The 24,628-nt window shown below is 37.8% G+C and overlaps 2 protein-coding genes across 3 annotated transcripts in view; both read right to left on the reverse strand.

The window, feature by feature from the left end:
- Positions 1 to 1,198: 1,198 nt before the first annotated feature.
- On the reverse strand, positions 1,199 to 12,292 carry LOC131857835 (uncharacterized). The gene is made up of 6 exons (XM_059210576.1): positions 12,270 to 12,292; positions 10,666 to 10,775; positions 10,234 to 10,281; positions 9,954 to 10,044; positions 1,701 to 1,833; positions 1,199 to 1,312 (listed from the first exon to the last, which is right to left on the reverse strand). Exons 1-6 carry the CDS (start codon positions 12,290 to 12,292, stop codon positions 1,199 to 1,201), a joined length of 519 nt encoding a protein of 172 aa, XP_059066559.1.
- A 1,364-nt stretch (positions 12,293 to 13,656) lies between these two features.
- Positions 13,657 to 24,628, reverse strand: part of LOC131071759 (histone deacetylase 19) — a 62,192-nt gene continuing 51,220 nt past the window's right edge. For both annotated transcript variants that reach the window (XM_058007710.2, XM_059209638.1), the window contains exons 7-9: positions 14,540 to 14,600; positions 14,277 to 14,345; positions 13,657 to 14,184 (exon numbers count right to left, since the gene is read on the reverse strand). In XM_058007710.2, the coding sequence (XP_057863693.2) occupies positions 13,813 to 14,184; positions 14,277 to 14,345; positions 14,540 to 14,600 (502 nt within the window). In that variant the 3' untranslated portion in view covers positions 13,657 to 13,812. The remainder of the gene's footprint in view (positions 14,185 to 14,276; positions 14,346 to 14,539; positions 14,601 to 24,628) is intronic.

A 24,628-nucleotide genomic window follows, 5' to 3' on the forward strand; every position in this document is an offset into this window, starting at 1 on the left:
GTTGGAACAACGTCTGCTGATCCATTCATCCCTGGAGCCTCTCCCTTCATCCCATTATTTTCTCCCATGACGTTGTCGCGTCCTATCTAAACCGCTTTTGATGGCCCCGTTTCCCAGTTTCCCTTTGCAATTCCCCCTGGTGCTGCATTTGTAGGTCAAGCTATTGCCAACCCGGATGCCTACCAACAGCAAGTTACTTATTCCAAGACCGCCCGCGTTGGCAAAACATTTAAAAGAAAAGAAAAGGATGGCGCCAGGCCAGCCCGCCCACACGTGCAAACTCATTTCAGTGAAGAGAAGCAGAGTCTGTTCTTTGCAACTAGTTTCCCCAAAGTCAACAAACTGGAGTCAGAAATGAGGCCCAGTGATTATGACCTGCATGCTATCAGTGTTAACCTTTTGAATGCTACGGCATCCGATAAGGTCAAATTGATGGAGGAAACATCGAAGGCTGTCTCTTCAGACTTCATCAAAAAGAGTCGTCGCTTGGAGAAAACGCAAGCAGAATGCTAAACTCTGAGAATCTCTGACCCAGCAAAGAAGAGAAGATAAATCTCTTCGTGTCGAGATCAATCATCTGTAGGAATTGCTGACTCAGGCTAACACTAAAAAGGGAAAGTTACAGTCTACCCTCAATAATCTGGGTACAGAGTTGAAAGGTCAAGAGGCAACCAAAAACGTGGCCTTAAAAGAATTACAAGAAAGAGATCAAGAAATTCAGCAACTGAAAGTAGCTTCTAGGGATGCCACGTAAATTCAGGCACAGTTGCGCGAGGAAGTCCGTCTAAAGGAGGAGTATGCCCGACAACTGAGCGATACTCAAGTGATGCTCTCGGAAAGCAAATCAAGGTTTGAAGTAGAGTTGCACAAAAAATAAATTAGCCTAGAGCTAGCAAAGAAGAAATTGCAAGATGTGGAGGTTCTTTTGCACCAAGAAAAGGATGGTGTTGCGCAACTTCGGCAAGCGATGCAGGATGGAAATGTAAGGATCCACGCGCTAGAAAGCCAAGTGGTCACTGAACAAAATAGGTGCAAAGAGCTATAGGGTGAAGTAACGGCAAAAGGCGAGGAGATCTCACAGTTGCTAAACATTCCTCCCCCCGTGGAGATTTCTCGAGACTTTTCCCTTATTTTAACAGATTTATATGTTTCTCATTGGGAAAAGGTCAAGTAGTACTGCCTTTCGCTGCACCCTGTGCTAAGATTCCTTAATGACGCACACTCCCTCTATGCCCAGGCCAATGCCCTCATAAGCAGTTATATGCTTGTCATCAGTCCTAAGTTCCCGATGGCCCGGGATCTTGTCCATTTGCTGCATTATGCTCAAGATGAAGAATTAAAGGAAAAGGGAATTGTGGACTATTGGCAATTGATCAGAAGGACGAATGTTTTCATCAACCAACACAGGGAAATCATGCAGGCTTCGGAAACTCTTGCACCTCTATAGTTTTCAGTTTCGGACATCAAGCAGCGCATAGAGAGGTTTGTTTTATTGGGCCTACCTTCTCCTTTTCCCGCAGATGATACTGTGCTAGGGATTGAGAAAATACTAAGCCAAATTGAGCATTTGCAACAAGATAGAACCTTCCTGCAAGGTCTAGGCAATCTTATTTCAGCGGATGAGGTCGAGCATCTTTTACACCCTCTAGCCCAACTCTCTACTCTCCTAAAGCTAGTCTAGGATGAGCTGGCATCCTTGCCTTTTGACGAAGTGATTTGTCTGGAGCAGCATTTCCAGAATTTAGAAGCACGGGTGTTGCCCCCTGAAGATGAGTGGTTGCAAATACAATAGGCTTTCGACTCGCTCCGCCCTGTTTTACCATAAGGCCTGGTCTGCGAACCAGAGTTTTTGGGTTCTAATCTTTCTGCAGGCAGAATTCCCCTTTTAGTTGCCAAGAAATGTTAACATTATTTCAGGATTGGTCTGCGGGCAGCATTTTGCTATTTTTGGTGGCCCAACCTCTTTTTGTTCCTACCGCTCGCATGCATCAGGCGAGACAGTTGTCAGCTCGGCAGGGGTTCTGTGCGCTTGCTTCTCCCTTTTTGTTTTTGCAGTAGCGTCGAGCTGCCACGTGGCGTGGGTTGTTCATATAGTGGCATCTTTTTGGTCCCTCCACCCGCCATTTTTTTATCGTGACTCTTTTGTCATGCGCTTGCAGAGCAGAGCGTCGTGGGACTAACAACTTCAAGGGCTAACAACTTTAGAGGCAGTTTGTCTGGTAAATCTGACAGGCGGCCCACGACGTGCAAAAAGAAAAGGCAGTGGAGTGTGAGTTTGTGGGGAGCCTGAGGCTCTATTTAGTTTAGTTTTTTCCCTATTGAGGGTGTTTAGAACTTTGCAAGGACAATCAAAGTTTCTTAGTAGTATTTTCAGCCTTAAAAACTATTTTATTGTTTTTTGAAGAAGTTCAATCAAACTGTGCCTATGGCCTTTGTGAGACTTTACTCTCAGTATGCATTAATGGTTTTTAATGTGCTTTTCTATTAGGATTTTTAAAGACTTCAGGAATATATATATATCTAAGATTTTGCCGATTGAACTAATGGTTTTTTATGTGCTTTTCTATTACGATTTTCAAAGACTTCAGGAATATATATATCTAAGATTTTGCCGATTGAACTATTTCATGTGCTTTTTTATGTACTCACATCATCTTAAAATATGCTCTGGCGCATTGCCTCAGTAGCCTAGTTTTTACTGTTTTAAAGTGTTTCTTTCTTCCCCTTTCCTTGAAACACCAAGGAAGAGTTGGCTTCTCAATCCCAGAGGTCATTCAGTGAACCCTGCACAATCGGTCCCCCATCACTGAATTTCCCATAAGGTTGTTTGTTTCCAAAGTAAAATTCAATAGGTCCTTATATCCCTTCGTCCCCTATTCAAGGTCAGCAAAGCCGCACATCCTTGAGAACCTTTCATCCATCCAAAAGACCTCCATTTCATTCCTATCCATCCAAACATTCCTTTCCTTCTCCAAGCAATTTGGATGCCAAGCATAAAAGTCATAAGTCCAACAATCCGCATACAGTCAAGGATCAACATGTCCCATCTAATTGACATGTCAAAGCAAAGCAAAATATGATCCAAAAAGAAAAAGAAATATCCAAAAGGCCACAAAGGCCAATTGCTCAAAAAGAAAAGTTGAAATATATATGGGTTCCTAAATTCCTTAGGCAAGCAATGCATTCTAAGGAACTATAAGAGCACAAGAAATTAAAAAAAACAATGTGGATTCCCAAGTGGCTCCTTGAAGCACAACAGTCTAAAGCAAAATCCAAATTGGCATTCAAAATTGTTGTTCCTCCATCCAAACCTTTCAAATCTATTCCTCCATCACCTCCTTCATCCATTTTGGGTCTTTATGTCCCAAAATCCGTAGCCTTTCCTCCATCCAACTCTCAAAATCTGAAATCCATTTTTCCTCCATCAGTCCACCACCCCTCAAGGTGTGTGCCAATGTTGATCTTTCCAGCATTTTCATCTTCTCAAGAACAATTCTTCCAATCCTTATCCATTATCCAATGCATATTTTCCATCCTTTCATCCCTCTGATCCAATCTTTTGCATACATCCTTGCCTTAGTCCCATCTCATTTCCATGTCATTACCCTGACAACGTCTTTGAGCATACTTTTAATAGCCATGGTCCATTGCAACACAAATATAGAGGCTACTATCCAAATAAAAAGGTTCTTGAGGCATTTTTCCATCCCTTATCATGTGTCCATTTTCTACTAAAAAGTCAAAAAAAAAAGAAAAAGAAAAAAAGATTAATGAAAAATAATTCGTCCACTGGTGAAAACTTAGAAAACAAGCACCTTGGACAAGTACCATGATGAAAACTTGGCAAACATGTGTCATGCGTAGTCTTTCATATTCTTGCATATCATACTTGGGGGAAGGTTTCATTCATGCTATCCTATCATGTCCTATTGCCTGTCATCACTCCATTATCCTATCAACCCTCCATTATTTCATTATCCTGTCGTACCTCATGTCCATGTTCCCTTTTCCACCTTTGATCTTGACAAGGCTAAGGATCTTCATGAACGTCATGCATCTTGTTCGTAGCTTTCAATCTATCACAACTTTTGGTCTTTATCCATTGGCTTATTACAACCTTTCGTCCATATTCCTTAGCTTATTGCAACCTTTGGTCACTATCCCTTAGCCTATGCCAAGCTTTAGTCCATATCCCTTATCAATTTTTGATCTTGCTTATCCTATCCATATCCTGTCATTGTCCATAGCCTCTTTTTTCGTCCCTTGATATTAAATTGACATAAGGACATAAAATGTAAAACATGGTTTCAAAAACCTCTTGACATGTCCCCCATTCCATTGATTTACATTGTCATATCCAGTCCCTTATCCCATCACGCAATAGCCCTTGGAAATTGAATTTGTCTATCTCCATAAAAAATAGCCTTTGTCTTTCCTCTATCCACCAGCATTTCATCAAGCTTATTTATCCATTTGACATATTCCTTTCCTTGCTAGACATTAAGGGCAAAATCAATAAAAAAATCAAATAAAGCCCTAAAAATTAAAAAAAATCAAATAAAATCATTACAAATCCCTAAAAATCAATTAGTCTTGAAAAATCCACAAAAAGAAAATAAAGTCCTAGAAATCAACTAAAAATCAAATAAAAGTCCTAAAAAAACACTAAAAATCAAATGCAATCCTAAAAAAAGCATTAAAATTTGAAAAACATACTGAAATAATCCAAAAACATCGAAAAACGTCTTGAAATAATCCAAAAACATCATAAAATGTCCTCAAAAAAGTACAAAAAAATAAAAAAACAATCGTTTTTATTTCATCTCGTTAATAAATTGTCCCTTTTGTACATAGGCAAACATTTTAGCAAACATCATACAAGAAACATGATAAACATTGTGCTTAACAAATCATGCATCAGCAGATGAACTGTAAAATCAACCAAGCATTCAAACTGATCGAAGTTGTCCTATCAATCAATCAACATTAACATTATCTGTCCTTTTGTCAACATTATCATGGGTCATATATAGGGTGTGGTATACTCGAAACCAGATTGTGTCATGTCTTAGACGAGGTACTGCATTCCCTAAAACCAGACAGCATGATCGTCCTATCACCACAACATCATCCACTTTGACAATGAAGATCAGAATGGTTGTTTGACTTGTTTGAATTTGTGCGTCTTATCTTTTATTGATTTATCTTTGACCATGTTCCTATATTTTTTATTATGGGAAAAACGAGTTTTGAGGGACCCGAAACCCCTTACAACAGGTTTTGGAGGGACCCAAAACCCTCAGATTTTACCAGGATCTGGAACCTGCAGTACATTGTTGCCATAGAGAATAAACCATGAAAACCAGCAACCCAAACACAGCTGAGTTGACAAAAGCCAGCCAAACACTAGCATTGCCACAGGCAAAAAGAACCAGTTAGACATTTAAGATATAAACAATACAAATCATGTTGGCCACACCAACTAGGCTATAGCCTCAAACTTAAGAGCAAATGACAAGGGTTAGCAGGCACCCTCAGCCAAACAACAAGGATGTTCCTGGCTCCCTTGACCTAAGACAAAGACTTCAAACAACAAAAAGCATGACTGGCCCATAACCAAAAACAACCACAATCTGAATTGGGCCCTTGAAAACTATCAGTTGCCAGCCATACAAGATAAAACAAGGCGAATAAAACAAGTTGATTAGAAACAAGGGGATTTTGAAAGGCTTCCCTAACCTTAAAACTGGGTTTTGAAATGGCTCCCAGAACCACATCAAAGGGTTTTGAAGTGGTTCCCTCAACCACCTTGAGCTGAAACAGAGGCCTAATCAAGATACCATCCATACAAACAAGCACCACTAAACCCTCCACCTCTATAGGAAAAGACATAAAAGAGCTTGAAAGCAAAGATCCAGCAACCAGGAAATCACCTGTCTCAAGACAAAGATCCTCCAAAACATAAGAGTAAGCACCTGAATCTGAAAAAAAATCTTCATGCCACAAACTATAAACCAGCTTCCAAGAGATATAACCGTAGCAATTAGCTAGACATCTGGGAAAAAAGGAGACCCACAGAAACAAAAGTTGGAAAGATGTCTAAACCAATCCATCTCTGAGCAGATGGCCATAACCCACATCTTGGCCTCTATAGGAGAAAAGGACCATAAGCAAAAAGACATGGAAAGGGATTCCAACAACCATCCAACCCGAAAAAATTCCATCTATCAGCAACCAACCAGCAACTCTTCCCCTCTATAGAAGAATGACCCACCTCAATACGGTAGGCTGAGAAGATCCGACAGATGCAGCCCAAATAGAAAGTGAACCTCTTGAGAATCATATGAACAATGAAGCACCCCCACCCAACAAGAGGACCACTGGCAGAGCTTGAAACCTCAAACATGAAAGTCCCCCTAAAAGAGAGTTTCAACAGATACAGAACTATCAGCAAGGATTGAAGATAGGTAGTCAAAGCATAGCCGACAAGGAGATAATCTCCATCATTGAACCAAAGAGCGGGGGGAGAAGGAAAGGGGTTAGTAGGAAGAGCCCTCAAGTAGAAAAAAGGAAGCATCCAATCCGACCTTAAAATACTTCCAAAACAAGAAAACCCCAAGCCCTCAAACACCCACCAAAGCTCCAGAAGAAAAGAGGAACCTCCCTGATCCCATACGGCCTCCCCACTCCAGGGAAAGAGTAGACACCGCAGTTTCTACAGAATAGAGGTCGCTCACAAAAGAAGGATCTCTGCACCACACCAAAAGAAACCATCGACCCCAAAGTGAAAACAGGATGAATGCCCACAAATAGCAAAAAGCACGACCAAGAAACATGGGCGAGGAGAAGGAACCCAAAAAAGGTCCCAAGCCACCGAACCCACAGGAAAGGCATGGTTAACTCCTATAGCCAATCCGATGACCTCTCCCGCATCTGGCCCTAACACCCAACCCTCCTTAGCGATCTACAAAATGATCACATCCCACCGCATCAGAGACTCCACCATGCTCCATCTGCAACCAACGACCCCTAAAACCGTCGCAGAACATGAGACAAGCACCGCAAGAAGAAATATCGAGCCATCGAGAAGAACAAGGAGAAGGAAATAAACATCGCCATTGCCATCTTCATCATCTACTTCATCTCCATCTCCAAAAGAAACCCTAGACGTTCTCTCGCTCGATCTCCCGCTCCCGCTCCCGCACGCCATCATCGTGATGATTGGTGAGAATGTTACTTTATTCTTGATCAACAAGTTGATGTGCCTTGCAAGTTGATCATGAATATAGTAAAAGTCTCACCAATCATCATGACGATGGCATGCGGGAGCGGGAGCAGGAGAACATCTAGGGTTTCTTCTGTAGATGGAGATGAAGCAGAGGATGAAGATGGCGATGGCGGCATTTATTTCCTTCTCCCTGTTCTTCTCGATGCCTCGGTCTTTCTTCTTGCGATGCTTGTCTCCTATTCTGTGACGGTTTTAGGGGTCGTTGGTTACAGATGGAGCGGGGTGGAGTCTTCAATGTGATGGGATGCGATTATTTTGCATATCACTATGCAGGCTTTGGTGTTAGGGCCAGATGTGGGAGAGGTCATCGGCTTGGCTATAGGAGTTGGCTATTCCTTTCCTGCAAGTTTGGTGGCTTGGGACCCTTTATGGGTTCCTATGTTGATTGATGATGTCACTAGGTGGTTTATAGTGGTTGGGATGGCTCATGGTCCTTTTTTCTTCTTTTTTTTGTTTGCGTAGTGTTTCATAACATTCTGGAGCAAGTATGTCTTGGGTGTTTGTGTTGACACATTCACATTATGGTTGTCACACATACCTTGACCTTTAACACACATAATGTCTTAGGATGGTTGAACCATTCCTTGTCTGCAATGTGTTTGTCTTACACAAAGGGATTTCATTATTGCCCTAGCTTTCGCTACCATGGTGTGTTGCATCTGTTTTGCCATATCAAATAAAGGCTCTCACCTACATTGTGCATTTGTGAAAGCAAGCTTTCTTCATCTTTTCTTCGTCTAATTTCCGCTTCCTACTAACATTTCTTTCATTGGTCCTTGAAGTCATCTTGGTCTAGTCCTAGCATTATTTTTGACAAATTGGCCTATTTTCTAAAATTTTTGCCCAATTTATCGAGGGGGCACCCTTGTAGCCCATCATTGATGGGGCAATGTTTTATGCGATTTTTCTTTACTATTCTTTGAAAAAACGCACAAAATCGTATTGTCTCAAAGAGGGGCAAAATGTAGATACTAAAAAATGGTCAACGCTTACGGTGTCATACTTTAACATGTTCGCGTTACCTTCTTTTAGGTTTTTGCATTTTACTAACACTTGCTCTATGTTGCACACTTGATTTTTATCATTTGGCGACATCGTGTCATTCTTCTACTTTCTCTTTCTATTTGATCCTATTTAGTCCTTTCAATTTGTATCTTATTGATGTCAATCTTAATTATCATTTCATGATCATGGTTGGCTATCAATGCCATATAATTATCATTTTAACGCTAATTAATGTCAATTAGCATATGCCTCAGTCGATTCCAATCAATTCTCAATGTCATGTTGTCAACCATTATCAATCAATTATCATTTATCAATCATCAATCAATTTTCCATCAATCATTTGTCTTTGTCAATTGTCCTTGTCATTTCAATCATTATGATCGATCTTGAGCATTGATTTCAATCAATTTTAGTTAATTTGTCAATCATTATATCAATCAATCAATCAATTCAATTATTAAATCCTTATCCTGATCATGTTACTTGTTTCATGACATCATCTTGACTTATGTCTCTCTCCTAGGGTTAAATAATTCTTTAATTATTAATCATTTACTAATATTTTTCTTAGGATAAATGAATTTATTCATTTACCCTATGTCTTGTGTCACAAATTAATTATTTATTTAATTGGCTAATTGTCTTTTGTGAGAAATTATTAATTTCTCCCACCTTTCTCTCTCCTGATTTTCCTCCCCACTTTTCTCTCCCTTGATTTTCTCCTAATTTGTCATCCCTAATTTCATGCTTCTCATTTCCTATAATTTCTTCCACCTTATTCTCTCCTAATTTTCCCCTCTATTTTCTCCACTAATTTGTCTCCACTTTTTGTGCTCAATCATGTCATAAATCATGAAGCTATTTTTGTGGCCAATTTGTCATAATTTGGAAGCATGATTTTCTCTCAATTTGTCATAACCTTGCATAGAAATGTGTCATGAAATGTGCATAGTAATTTGTCATATTCTTAGCATAGCAACTTGTCATAACCCTTGCATAGCAATTCGTCATAATCATGCCTCTTTCAAATCATTCATTATAATTTGATTGATTTATCAACTTTTCTATAAACTGAGCTCCTTTATCAATGATTTTCATCCACACTTTTGAGTAACTATATGCTATCAAATTAACTTCAAATCTTAGAATCTCCTCACCCTTGCTTTCAACACATTTCCAATTTGGAGATTGAGAGCCACATACCATTTGATTAGAGAAGCAAGAAGTATAATGGAGGGGATCATTTCAAACATATGAAGGATGGTTTGTGTTTGCTTATCTTATTTCCTTGTTTATGTTTTATTTTTGTACCTTAATTGATGTGGGATTTATGGATTTTATTGAATGCCTAACTTTTCCTCTCACGTTAATATTAATTTTAGAATTAGGGTTAGGGTTAAGGTAAGAATTAGGACTATGCTTCAAGTTAGAATTATTTTGTTAAGGTTAGGAATAGAGTTAGAGATAGGGTTAGGATTAGGGTTAGGGTTACAATTAGAATCAGTGTTAGTTTTAGAAATAGGGTTATGGTTATAGATAGAATTAGAGTTAGTGTTAGAGTTAGAATTAGTGTTAGTTTTAGGTTGGGTTTTTTGTTAGGGTTAAGATTAAAGAGTTAGGGTTAGGGTTAAGGCTAGGGTTAGGATTAGGGTTAGGATTAGGGTTAGACTTAGACTTAGAGTTAGACTTAGGGTTTGGGTTAGAGTTGGAGTCAGGGTTTGGGTTAGGGTAGGTGTTAAGAGTTAGAACTGTGTGTGTTAGGGTTAAGGTTACAATTATATTGTGTTAGTTTTAGGGTTAGAGTTAGAGTTAAGCTTAGAGTTAGAGTTGGAATTATTATGTTAGGATTATGGTTTTAGAGTTAGGTGTATAGTTAGGGTTGGGGTTAGAATTAGAGTTAGGGTTGGGGATTGGAATGGGGTTAGGGTTAGGGTTACAATTAGGGTAAGGGTTGGGGTCGAGGTAAGGGTTGGGGTTAGGGTTAGGGTTAGTTATAATTAGGGTTAGGATTAGAATTAGAATTAGTGTTAGTTATAGACTTAGATTCAGGGTTAGAGATGGATTTAGGATAAAAGTTGGCAATTGGAATAGGGTTAGTGTCAAGGTTATAGATAGCGTTGAGTTACAATTACAATTAGTGTTAGTTTTAGAATAAGGGTTATAGTTAGGGTTGAGTTGGGGTTAGGGTTAGATTTAGTATTAGAGTTAGGTTTATGGTTAGATTTTAAATTATTTGAGTTATAGAATTAGGGTTAAGGTTAGGGAAAGGGTTATGTCAAGGATAGCCTTAGCGTTAGAGTTGGAATTAGAATTAGTGTTAGTTTTAGGGTTGTGGTTAGGATTAGGGTTAAGCTTGGGCTTAGGCTTAAAATTAGAGTTAGGATTTAGGTTAGAATTAGGGTTAGGATTAGAGTTAAAATTAGAGTAAGGGTTAGGGTTGGAATTAGAGTTAGAATTATTGTGAGTGTTAGGGTTAGAACTTAAGTTAGAATCAGGGTCAAGGTTATTAAAGTTAGTTAAAATTAATTTGAGAGTTCAATATAGGTTCATTAGGATCAAAATCAGGATTATGGTTAGCGTTACAATTATAATTAGTGTAAGTTTTAGGGTTGGGATTAGGGTTGGGGTTACGATTGGAGTTCAAATTAGTGTTAATATTAGGGTTAGGGTCATAATTAAAATGTTACCTATAGAATTAGGGTTTAGAGATAGATTTAGAGTTAGGCTTGGAATTAGAAATAGGGTTAGTGTCAAGGTTAGGGTAACAATTAGAATTAGGGTTAAGTTCAATTAGAGTTGGAGTTCTAGGATAAAACTTGGGGTTAATGTCAAGGATAGCATTCAATTAGGGTTAGGACTAATCTTAGGCTTAGAGTTAGGTTTAGAGATAGATTTAGAGTTAGGGTTGGCATTACAAATAATGTTAATATCAGGGTTTAAAATTAAATTAAGAATTAGTGTTGGTTGTAAGGTTAGAGATAGAGTTATAATTATAATTAGTGTTAATTTTAGAATTAGGGTTAGGGTTGGATTGGGAATAGGCCTAGAACTTGGGTTTGGGTTAGAGTTAGGATTAGGGCTAAGGTTAGGATTAGAATTAGAAATAATGTTAGTTATAGAATTAGAGTTAGTTTTAGGATTGAAGTTAGGGTTAAGGTTAGAGTTAGTGTTATAATTAGTGTTAGTTTTAAAATTAATGTTTACGATAGGGTTGGGGTTAGGGCTAGGATTAAAGTAAGGATTGCAATTAGAATTAAGATTAGAGTAAATTATATAATTGGGGTTAGGGTTAGAGATGATATAAAGTTAGTGTTGGTATTACAAATAGAGTTGTTGTCAAGGTTGTGGTTAGGGTTAATGTTACAAATACAATTAGTATTACTTCTACAATCAGGGTTAGGGTTCTCAGATAAAGCTTGAGGTTAGGTTCGAGGTTAGAGTTGTGGTTAGGATTAGAAGTAGAATTAGAGTTAGGTTTTGACTTGGAATTATTTTGGACCCTTTCTCCGAAGCCGAAACCACAATGTCATCAATCCAAGTCAAGCTTTTCGATAAGACTTATCATTCACTCACTAGTGCCACTATTAGCTTCTATAGATACTTGCTTTCATCAAAGTGATAGCCACAATATATTTATAGCCTATTAGTTCAACTTTAGATTTTGACCACCCAAGAACTAAATGGGTATCATTCATCATAACTAAATTGCAAGATTTTGCACTAGTTACCAAAATTTAAAGTTAACAAACATGAATGCCTTGCACAAGCCAACCCATTTGAATCTGAAAAAGTGGAACAATCAATCAAAAACTCAAAATGACAAGGGACAAAACAAAACCACCATTTGAAATGTTGTTGCTATTGAAGTCCCTCTACTCAAAGCAAAATGCATGTTGCTGCTCAAATGTGAAATGATGTGGCCTCCACTATTCTTTTAAAGAGAAAATGTAACTCTTCCACGTCCATACATCACATTTTGACGCCATTATCATCCATCACTTCAAACACATTACAATCAATTACTTCTAACACCTTGGCTTCTTATTTCTATGTGTTCAACCATCAATCACATGTCAATTTTGTTCAACGGGAGTTATTGTTTACACAAACTCATATTGCCACTATAAGAATGTCCCTCAACATAATTACACCTCTCGCTATAATAACACCTCTCACCATAATAATGAATTTTTAACATACTATCATATATACAATTCTAAAATAAATAAATAAATCTAGATTAAACTTCAAAATATTTAGAAATTCCTTTGAATCGAATATTTGATACAAACACTAATTAATTGTAAATAATTTAAATCTCATAATATAAAATATTAAAGATTTCAATAACTTTGCTTTTGAGAGAATTTCATCTATCACCCCCTTACTAACAAACACTTATGCGCTAAATGAATTCCCTTACCTTTAATTATTATTGACAAAAGTACATCAGAAACAATGCCATAAACAATTAAAAAAATTACAAATAATAATGCACATTTATCTCTATCTAGATTCTAATGGTGCAAGTTAAAAGTTTTTGATAGTAGTGTGGCACAACTGCGCTTGGAATTGTCTAGATTATCTTACAAAAACAAAAATTCTAATTAAAAGTTTTGGTGGACTCTTTCAATTATTCGTCACAAATACTAATTAAGTTAATTGCATTAAGTTCCATATTGAAAAGGAATTTGAATTAAGGGTGACTTTTAAGCGGTTATATGTTTCAGAAGCTTTGTTAAGGAAAAGAGGCTAGAGGGTGAAAAATCTAAGGCTGGAGATATGTTTGTCATCGACCCTACTAAGATATGGATAAGAGTGCTTGTGTACTAAATGAGTTACTAATATAATAACTACTTATTATCACCAAAAATGCATGTTGAAGAAGGCAATTAATGTAGTGACTTCTCATGCAATCCTGAGACCAGTAGGAACACATGGATCAAATCCCACAAAGTTTCAAAGTTAAACGAGAGCTAAGCAAGGGTTAAATGTTGATCTTAAAGCTAATATACATTAGTCTATGCACGGAGCGTCAATTTTTATTTTGGGCAGTGGGTTGAGAAGCGAAGAGAACAAGAAGGGCAGGGTGCAGAATTTTTTCCATAGATACATCATTATGGTACAGGACCGAATTGAAATGAGTAGATTGTTTGGGCCACCAAAGCCTGATTCTGTCTATATGCCTTTGTGTACAGCTAGAATTGTACTCTGGCGGGCACTATGTGAACCAAGCATCTTCCCCAGTAAAGCCACAACAAATTGACAGCAAAATTATCCAGCATTAGCAATTAATGTATTCTTCCCACACATACTGCACAATTAAAAAATGCATTTGAAAATGGACAAGCACAAGGAAATTGTTAGTGAAACGATCATTAGTTGCATTTTGTCCATACAATCAGATTAGGTTGGGTTGAAAAAATAATTACATACTATGACATGCAACAAAAACTGCCATATTCTGTAACCCAACTTTGAAATTTGAATCATAAAACACATGAAAATACAATGGCCTAAGAGTTTCCTGGCAGATTTTGAAGCCATGGTAAATTCAAGGTCGGAATATTTGATTCTGGTACAGAAACCCATCTTGATGGGGGAATTGAATTCAAAGACGATGTTTGATTGATAGAAGGTGGAAGAGTGTCAGTGTTTGCAGATGTCAGCAAAGGCAGTGAACATCCAGGAGTGTTGCCACCTTGCTCTGTGGATCGTACAGTTTCTGGCATCTGGGATTGGCTGTGGAGTCCATTTGAAATATCCGAATTACATTGTAAAGCAACATTACCTTGAGAAGTAACACTATCCTGGCCAGAATCCTTTGCACCATCTTGTTCCATTACATCATAAGGCTCATCATTTTTCTTGAACTCTGTCACTATAGACTTTGGCAACAACAAAGAAAACAGAGACCATAATTATAAATATTCGTTATCTTTTAATACATTCAAGCATTGTAAAATTAAATAAGTTATACCTCAAGATTTAATCTTTTCAAATTCTCTTTGTAACTCGTAAGTTCATCTTCAATGGCATTTAGAACTTCCTGCAAATAAAGATGGAAGTTGAAGAACAAATCATCAAGGCCTGAGCCAGAACGTTGCTGGCATATACTCAATGATAAACCAAAAAGAAAGATTGATTCATTAACCATAAACAGCTATCGAGGATTCAGTAAACAGAAGAGGATAATATTCCAGATAGATCTATCGCTATGATAAACATAAAAAGGCAGCATACCATGTCAGTGCTTTCTGTGCCAACTTCCTTGGCCATGTGGGCACTATTTGCAACATTTTGTCTACAATCAAGAATGAAGCCAAGGAGGTATCAAACTCATGATAAAATGGTTTCTTTACATGCTAATTTAAACAATGTTTTAGTGACTACTTTTTTATTAGACTATATACTCTTCACAAGAACCTCAAAGCATCAAATGTAAGTTAACAAGAGTGCACGTTATAATTCAAGTATGAGATATTGAAGAGTTCAGATGCAACTCTGTGGTCTATATAAACTTCACTAGTACTCAATAACAGGTTCGCTCTTCATTAAAAAGGTTAGCTGAAGGCAGGCCAAATAGAAACATGCCATTTTTAAGTGCAATATTATTTGTTTGAAATGTGTTGAGCAGGAAAGCTCCTTCCATATGATCAGAATTTGTAAACACTGCATGGGGATCTTCTTTGCTGCAAGAATATCTCGCAATGTGATAAAGAAGAAATATCGGTATCTCTCTGTAAAGTATTAAACATTGCATGAAGATAATGCAAGCTTAGTCAAAACCATAGTAAGAAATTAATCCAGTGAGGATAGCTTTTCGATTTTTTCTAATTTCTAGATATAATATTGAAGACATTTATTCCATGGTTAAAATCTATATTGCAACACAAAACTGCAGCATAATTTGTCACAAAATGGTACCTGGAATTAAAGTAGCTTTCAACATCCCAGGGATATGACCTGAATCCTATTCACAAATGATTGTATCCAGATAAAATAAAAAAATCACATAACTCTGAAGCTTATGATCTGTTCACGGGATCATACAGTATTTCAACAGATATGAAACAAAGGTATCCAGAAGTATCCAGTAACCTTGGATCAAATTCATTGCCAAGGACAATTTAATAATTAACTGGAGAAATCCTGGAAATACTGAGACATTACATATAAGCAAGTATTCTAAGTTCTTTCCCATTGTTTGTGTATTTATATGGCCAACAGCAGGGAATGTTTGAAGATGTACAATTACAAACCAAGAATGGGCATGAAAAATACCAAGTGCGGCAGAAGAGAAACAAATACTGAAGAAACACATAATGATAAAACCAACTTCTTCAAAAATTGGAGAAAAGGTTTGATCGCATATACAAAAGGCAAATTTGATGGCCCACAATACAAACTCATACTTTCGTACTGTTCCTTTCCTTATACTTTCATCAAGCAACTCAATGAAAATGAATTCCAACTCAACCTTCAACCATATCTTGAACTTTATGTAATCTTCAATGTATCTCAAGTCTTATGGTCCACCCATGTTGGAATATACTGAAGCATAGCTTGAACCTCTTGGGTATTGATCAAGAATACAGCAAGCCAGCCGAAGCAGACCAGATTATTTGATGATGATTACCTCAAACAATCTGACAATGAAGATATTCCTCTGTTCCCCGTTGCTAAGGTTGGGCAATGTCCCTCCCAAGCTAACTTACAACAAAGTTATTCCTCTGTTGCCCCATTGCTGAGGTTGGGTACTGTCCCTCCCAAGATAAGTGGGACTCCAGGGATCAAAACCGATTAAGTCTCCACAACTCTAAATAGATACAAGGAGGCCCATTGCTTTCCAAGAGGGGTGGATGATTTGAAATGAAACTCCAAGGATGCCCAAATCTTGATTGCTCATTTTTTTGCAGAATAAGAAAGCTCCACAAAAATCAAAAACATGTGCTCTTAACTTTTTGCACAGTTAGCTCACAATCAACAATAGCATAAAAAATTCTACACTAATCCGCAACCCACTTATGCCAAATCAGCACATTTTTGACAATGACAATGTTATAAAATGTACAACTCCACGTAAGAATCAACTTGTACTAGCCCTTGTGGATTAGTATCTCAGCAGATCAACAGCAATCAATGCCTGCCTGCCAGCAACATCGACATAATCACTGTTCGGCACCAATCAAATGGCCAAACTTCCTAAAATGGCAAGGAAGCTTCACTTTTTTATCTGCCACACTATGTACATAAATACAAGCTCAACTCCCAAATGTAATTCCACTCTTTGCTTTTATACTTGCAAATTACTTCTTAATAAGAATTCTCTTATTATATGTAATGTCCCCTTTTGGGATGATCCTGAATCTTGCCCTAAAATCACAAATTCAATTAAAATAAGAAATGTAATATAGCTAGAATTATATCTTTACCAATAGAATGTTGTTATCAAGATAATCATGGTTTCTGCAATCATGTTAGACAATATTTGAAATATAATTCATGAGACCAATCATTTCTATTAGGTTTAGGGTTCCAACAACAAATATAACGCATATATATATCAATAATCATCTTAACCCGCTTAGATAAACTATGCAATAGCTTGTTGATCCTTAGAAATCAAGTATCAATAGTTCCATTTCCCTTAGTCAACCATGGTAGGGTTTGGAGAGGAAAGCCAAAAGGGTGCCCAATTACTATTCAGCCCAATTAAGCCCAACAACGCGTAGCATCCAACTAAGACAACTCGCCCCTTGGCCCACAAGCAAGAGGAACATCCGTCCTTGATGATTGCATCCCTTGGGGTGGCCTGCTTAATTCAAGGAAACCCAGGTAATTGAGGAAGACTATTCAGCCCAATTAAGCCCAAGGGCGTGCAGCATCCAACTAAGACAACTTGCCTCTTGGCACACAAGCGACAAGAACATCCTTCTTTGATAATTCCATCCCTTGTGGTGGCCTACTTAATTCGAGGGAACCAGTCTATTGCCTCTCCCTATCATATTTCCTTCCATTCCCATATGATGCTTGTGGGAATAAAGAATAGATAAACTTATTTAATAATTAAGAAAACATATTAAATTTACAAGGTTTATTAATATCTTGAAATATGATAATATTTATCCACATTGCATACACTAAGCATACATATCAGACATATTCTCATGCATACCACCATATTTACTATATCCAAATATGGCTGTATTCTGAATTGCAGATCTATTCCCTCAATATTGACTTGTCTTTATCTTCCTTCCTTCCCTCCCCCAATGTGCTCTTCTACATTTTATATCTTTATGTCTCTATGAAGAGAGACAACCTTTGAAAGATGCTGACCCTTAAGAATGGTCATAACCTTTCTTAATGATGCCTCTTCATAACCAAAACCAACCACTGCCTTGTTTATTTATTATCACTGCTTCAGTTGCCTTAATCTCTGTTTAGCATAATGTGGATGTTGTTTCTTTTGCCTTTATACTAATCGTAGCTCCTCCTAAAATAATAGAATCGCAGCTTATAATATATTACTGCTCTTTAGTCGCTGTCCCTTAAGTGATCATTACTGTTCATTATTATCCTTATTTAATTGCTGCATGATCACTGCTTTCTCCATTTGTCTTATAATTATTGGCTTAGTATATTGCTTCCTTAAGAAAATCATTAAGTCTTATAAATAAGACGATTTTCTTGAGCATTAATATCTTTTTCATGGCGGGGGCATGACATTATACCAATCTAATGCTTAATACAAAGTAGTTATTGCAACTCAGTGTATCTTTCCTGGTGCATAACTCTTTAAAAATATTCAGGACATCAAGTTTTCTTGGGCTTATTGATGTTGCCTGAATGGTGCTAGGATCCCACCACATTTCAATCCAAAAACAATGGCAAACATCGACATAGAAAGTCCATAATGTTGCCAAACCAACGTGTTGCCAACAAATTCTGTAATAATTGCAAATACAGGTCATTTATTTCCCAGCCATGTACAATGTCAAGTTGACATGTAACCTTGGGGATAATTAATAGGATGTTGGAACCTTGTCATTAGATTATGGTGGTCAAGGCTGATGGCCTATGATGGTTTGCACTTGCAGACCTAGGACGATTGGCAATTTCATTGCAACATGGATGTTTCTAGTCTAATAAAGCTTTGAAAGAAGCGAACATAAGGAATTTTCCATTTTTATTAATTTTCTCGATATAGAAAATATCTCAATTTTCAAAAGAAAAAATGATTCCTAAAGTCATCTAGCTTGTGGCATTGAATTTGAGTGTGCAAATGACCATTCACAAAGGCTAGAAAACATAAATATAAGGAAATGATGATGTAATACTATTTCAAAGACAATAATGAAAAATGTTCCTTCTTTTTGTAAACAGGTGATAATAAGATATCAATACCTTCAACAACAGATGACAAAAACATATGGTTATTTGAGGAAATAAAAATTTAAGAGAATTCTAATATAGCCAATTTGTAAGCCAAAAAAAGGAATGACTAAATGCTAAAGCATAAAATAGATCTTCATTCAAAGGTAATATGATAAAGTGTAGAAGACATGAGCAATGATTTGAAAGTTGTAGCTCATTGACAGCAGCAATATCAAATTTAAAAGAAATGAATGAGGCTATAAATCAAATGTAGGCTTCACAAGGGATTCAATGGGCAGTTGACACTATGATTAGTAGAGATGTAACTTGAAATACCTGATTGCTGATAAAGTAAAACGAAAGGTTATCCACTAACCTTGATATCTAAGTTGCAACATATCTCAGATGAATTTGGAACAGATGTAGCTAGCTTGAAATTCATATGAGGAAGGATGTCAACTAGGAGCATCCAGAGATTGAGAAATTCACAAGGACCTATTTTCCTTGCACCAAAGGGCCAAAAGATTCATTGTGATATTCTATGTATGAAATAATATTAAAAACTTATAAGGATGCATTCGAGGGAAAAATCAAATATGAAGCAAGTCCCATTGCTGTGTTTATGCTAGAAGCCATGCAACTAAGCTTCAAAATTTTCTAAGAGTGTTAAACAAAGATGCTTATACCTTTTCAGATAATTATCATAGCAGTCACTCCATCCTCTAAAATTATGAGTGCCTTCTCTATTGATAAACTCTCTCTTTTCATGTATTCCTTGGATGTTCGTACTCAGCTCCTTCCTTCGAAGGAGACTATCACTAGAGCTGGTAAAGGGACGTTTACAAAAAATACATCCAAGTCACTCGAATCTCCCATCCTATGCCACTTGGCTTGAAGTTTTCTTTTTATGTAGAGTGCTTCTTACAAGTGAAGAACAGTATCTTATGTCATCCTCGCTATCTCTAGTGTCATTCATCACACAGTTTGCAGTTTCCCCTTGGCCAACTAAGGGTGTGTTCCCACCAAGCACAAGTTGAAACAGATCATCATATTCTTTGTCAAGGCCATATTTTCCACTTTGCTACCACCATGCAGTGGAGACTAATGAGCACTTCAGCTTCAAATACCCCATTTTACTATGAGATCTAGAGGAGATACTACTACCTCTACAAAGACTTTGGCAACATTATTTCTACTTTCTGTAGATATCTAGACCAGCGATGCCTAACCCTCTATCTATTGGAGGTCATCACCCTTCAACGTAGATCTTTATAGGGTTCTCTAGGGATCCTAGGGCATGCAGATTGATCACCTCCTTCTTCCAACCCTTCCAAGAGACGAATGGCTCTAAACTGCCCTTGGCTAATGCGACTTCGTATAGAGACATGAATAGACCTATGAGACTGCAGTTCTCACAACTTATAACCCAGCAGTTTCCCCCACCAATGTGTTTCTACTTTTTCCCAACAGACTAATTCAGCTCCTGTCTGACATAGATCCATTCATCTTCGGCCACCCCCCTAGACATAGGGATAGACACATATTCTGAGTTTCTCCAGTACAACTTAAGTTATTTCAGCCTCAGATTTTAAGTGTGTTTCTAGAGGGAATACCTTTCTTCCTCTTAGAAACCTTAGCTCAGCCCCCCTGGCCTTAGGCACTCCCCAATGAACACTAGTATTGATCTTTTCACACTGACCTATGATAACACCAATGACTCCTCCATTTCTCCATTTCAAGCCCAGCTTGTGATACTTGAGGAATCTCCTATCTCTCTAGTACTCAACTTATGCACTTTGGGGTTCTTGTTCCCCCTAATTGGCTGTTTGTATAAGTTTCTTCATCACATGTTGGTGGTCCACAGCTGTATTGTATTTTATATTCCTTTATTTTTGGTTCTTCTTCTTTGTGGGCCTCTCTAGGATTCTCTCAAGTCTTGGAAGTTTTTATTGTAAACTAGTGTACTCTCAAGTCTCAAGTCCCATTGACCTACTTTTGGTCATCTATGGATGTTACTATAATTTCTCTCTCCCTCAACTAATATGTCTTAACTTTTTCTTTGTTCATGTGATTGTAACGTACCAAGTATAGGTGTTGCACAAATATCATGGTATCAAAGTGGATAAGATTCTGAAACCACATAGAAAATATGGATCTTTTGTAGAGAAAAATAAGAAAATATAGTACACCCCCTTACTCCAAAGCCCAAACAACAGAAATTAGAGTAATCAAGTAGAAAACAAAGAGGCTTTGGCAAAAAGAAGAGTTGAAAACTTGCCAGTAGGCTTAGCAGAAGAAAAACAAAAACACAAAGAGAAAGTTTTCCCAATATTTTCGTAAATTTAATATAATGGGAAAATTTGCCAGTGGTTATCACAAAAGTCGTGAACAGATGAGGTGAATTTGGAATGCAACTTAACAGAAACCTGATAAAGAACCCTTACATAGGAAAAAAAAATGATAAACTCATCAGTGTATAAATTTTAGATCAAAACAAAAGGAAATTAAGTTTTACTCTCCACAAATGTCAAACCAGATTTTTTTCCCAGATAAATGAAAATATATATTGAAATAAAAATACTTACAACCATTATATAGTCTTGAGCCACTTCTGTGAGATGAAGATACGCAGGCATACATCTGGCTACCTTTCTCCCGTCTATGTAACAGGTCTTCTGTTCAGAGTCATGCTGTCAAACAGAACTTTTCCAAAGTGATGATCATTAAGGGTGGACCCAAGCAGGTTGTCTCCATCAAAAGGTTGCCATTTTATATTCTGGGAAAGCTAAGGGCTTTTCAATTTTTTTGGACAGGAAAATCATGTAATTATTGACAGAAGATCGATGAGTTTTGGCAGAGGTTTTTCCAGGAATGTGAAATGCTGTCCAACCATCCTTATTGTCCAGTAACTTCAGCAAACAGCATTCGCCTTGGGCATGGAGGGGTCTAGAATCATGGTTTGAGATCAAGAGAGAATATCCCTCTCGTCATTGGCAGGAGTCAGATCCTGCCAGTTGCAGAGATCGTCAGAGAGGTTCTGTCCTAGGCTATGGATGTTTGGCAAGAGAACTTTAAGATCACTTATCTCTCCAAAGGGTCTTTTGTCATAAATTTCTCTTCGCCCCTGGTTAGAGAGAAGGTCCAGGAATTGACTCCTCATGATCTGAATGGCTTGTTTATCAATTTGAAACACTGGAACAGAATCTTGCATGCAACTCTTCTTATACTTGTCTCTCTGAAAAATAGGTTTGCCATATGGCCTTCCCTTAGAGCTTTGGTATTTGTCCTATCTAGTTAGTATTGGCAGACGATTGGGGGTGTTCTTTAAGTTGATTTTTCCTCTCTGGATATGGATGTAATGTCCCCTTCTCAATGATGTGCATTCAGTGGTCCATTGGCCTATTCCGGAGACCCGTAGACCATTTGGAAAGGAGAATTAGGGTTTCCAACTTCTGTTGAGTTCAGCACGAGCTTTTTAGGGTTTGTCAGGAGGGAATTCTTTAGTTCTGCTTATGGTTTCCTTCTGGGTTTTCCATAAACTCCAGGGTACATAACATGCATGTGATTCTTTGGTGAAGTGAGAACTTACTATTTTTAGTTAGGGTTTGGTTGTTTGGATGATGCAATTCTACTGGGCTTTCCAAGCTCTTTCTCTGGGTGCAAAGATCATGATTTTCAGAGCAGTACTTCTTGACTTACTATTTTTAGTAAGTGGTTGTGTTGAGCATTACTATTTTTAGTAGTCTCGGACACGGTCCTGATTCAGCACAGTCCAATGGTCTTCATTGCACAACTTCGTCCTTGATTTTGGTGTTGATCAGTATTGGAGTTATAAGTTATTTAATTAAATATTATTTCCTTATCCTAAGGTAATATTTAATTATGTTTATTACTGATTATTGGTATGGTGGGCGACTTAAGGGGAAATATTTATCTGTCGTCTAAATTGTTATTTTTTCCTAAGTCATTGGCGTCAAAAAGGAAACATATTTCATGTGCTAACTTCATTTTTATGTTGCAAGTCTTCACCAAGGAAAGATATCGAATTTCTTGCCTAAGAAGGGGACACCAAACACATGAGGTGAGTTGGAGTGAAATGTAATTTGGTTTTGGGGGGAATTTCGGTGAAGTTGAATTTCAATTTGGAGAGAGAAGTGTTATAAATAAGAGCCTTGGGCTCTCATTTGGGGCATCTTATGAAATTGCATCGTTATGCTGCTGGTTTGGCTATTGAAATCTGAGCTTCGAAGTGTGGCTTCCTAGCTAAGCCTCAGTTTCGTACTTGGGAGATGGTACCTAGCTGTGTTTCTTGTATTTCCAGTGCATGTTAGAGAGTGTTTTACTGAGTGTGGAGTGTTTTGTGTGGATTTTGGAGTGTTTTCTTGCTACTGGTCGCGGAGTTGTTGAAACTTTATTTTGCTCATACCTCTTGACCAAGTGATTCCTTCATTCAGGGTATTGGCTCTATCAAAACATGGCATGGAAGCGATATAGTCTGCAATTTTATAGCCGCTGATTTGGACAATTGGATTTTTAGTTGCAAATCGTACCTTTCAGCTGGGCCGTACCATTCTAGGGGTGCATTGGGATACGTGCTGATGTTTTGAGGCGACTAGATTGCAGGTTTTGTGTTCATGTTTCATCGTCCAAGTTATATCTTTTATTCGCATTTGATTTGGTGTGTTTCCGACTTCATTTGAGTGAGTTATGATCATTTTGGTGTTGCCGGTTGAGACTAGTCATGCTTGTTTGACTTCAGATTTTTGGTACAGCAGTAGTAGCATGTTTTGAGTTAATTTGTTAGTTGTTTCTTGCTGTAATCTGCATTGGATATTATCTCTAATCTTCTCTTTCTAAATTGTAGGGTTAAGTAGTAGTACTACTAACCATTTCTGGTGTTGCTTGCGGACTGCATAAGTGGAAGAGGCTGGCTTAGCCACCTATTTGCTCTGTAATTCAATTATGAAGTTCAGTCCTCCCACTAAGTAAGCGGTTGAGTGATTTTATGTTTGTAATGGTCCTCCCGCTGAATAAGCGGTCGAGTGGAGCTTTGAGGTGATTCAGTCCTCCCGCTGAAACATTGCGGTTGAGTGATTTGTGTCTTGGTGCGTTGTCCTCTTGGCTGGTTTACCGCCAAGTTTCTTGTTTACCTGCTGGATAAGCAGAAGGGGTTGGCTTGCCGCCCATTATTGTATTCAACTTTCAGTTGGTTTATGGTGCTAACGATCCCCGGAACACCATATGCTCTCACCCTCCCAGATTGGGCTCTCGGTGAACAAAAGGTGGAAGGGTTCCTTTCAGTTATTCTGAATTATTTCTCTAACCTTAACAGGTTACTGTGTTTGTTCTGTTAATCTTACTACTAAAATCAATAAAAAAATTATCGGGGTTATTACAATGGATCATGCTGTCTTTACTAGAATCAAATTAAGGAGAGATCTAGATTTACCGCTTCCAAAAAAAATCTTGTTGTCCTCTTCCTTTGGCTATCAAGAACTGGATTACAAGGGCATCCCCTTACACACCTATTTGTCTCATAACATACGACACTTTGCTCAGTTCTGTTGGAAAAGGTATGACACACAGTTTATTATACTGTTGCCAGCTCCTCAACCAGGTTTTGTGAGGAAGGAGAAATCGGTCTTGAAAGTAAAAAGGATTTCCTTTCTTGTGCCATCATCAGTGGTTCTATTCGTAGGATGTTAATCCCCACAACTTGAAAGCTTTAGGCTGCTGCTTTTGTGGAGGGCGGGCCTGCATATGTTCTCCCCCAATGCATGCAGCTAGGCCAAGTGCATTGCTGCTCCTAAAACTAGTCTCTACTTTAACTTGGGGGAAGGAAGTATCTGTAATTGGAGAATTTCAGACTCCTGGAGGGGTAGATAATAAGGGCTTAATTCCTTCTGAGTGTGCAGTTTCCTTGCAGGTCATGGGTAAGGAATCAGAAAATTT

Source organism: Cryptomeria japonica, chromosome 8 (assembly GCF_030272615.1).
Source record: "Cryptomeria japonica chromosome 8, Sugi_1.0, whole genome shotgun sequence".
Classification (NCBI taxonomy): domain Eukaryota; kingdom Viridiplantae; phylum Streptophyta; class Pinopsida; order Cupressales; family Cupressaceae; genus Cryptomeria; species Cryptomeria japonica.

What these genes read in the sequence shown, in the direction of transcription:
- LOC131857835 (XM_059210576.1), bottom strand. Translation starts at nt 12,292, where the DNA reads ATGGATGATAATGGCGTCAAAAT. An exon ending in GATGATAATGGCGTCAAAAT is followed by an intron (nt 10,776 to 12,269) that starts GTGATGTATGGA and finishes TTCTAACTTAAG; the next exon opens with TTCTAACCCTAACACTCACA. An exon ending in CCCCAACCCTTACCCTAATT is followed by an intron (nt 10,045 to 10,233) that starts GTAACCCTAACC and finishes TAACACACACAG; the next exon opens with TTCTAACTCTTAACACCTAC.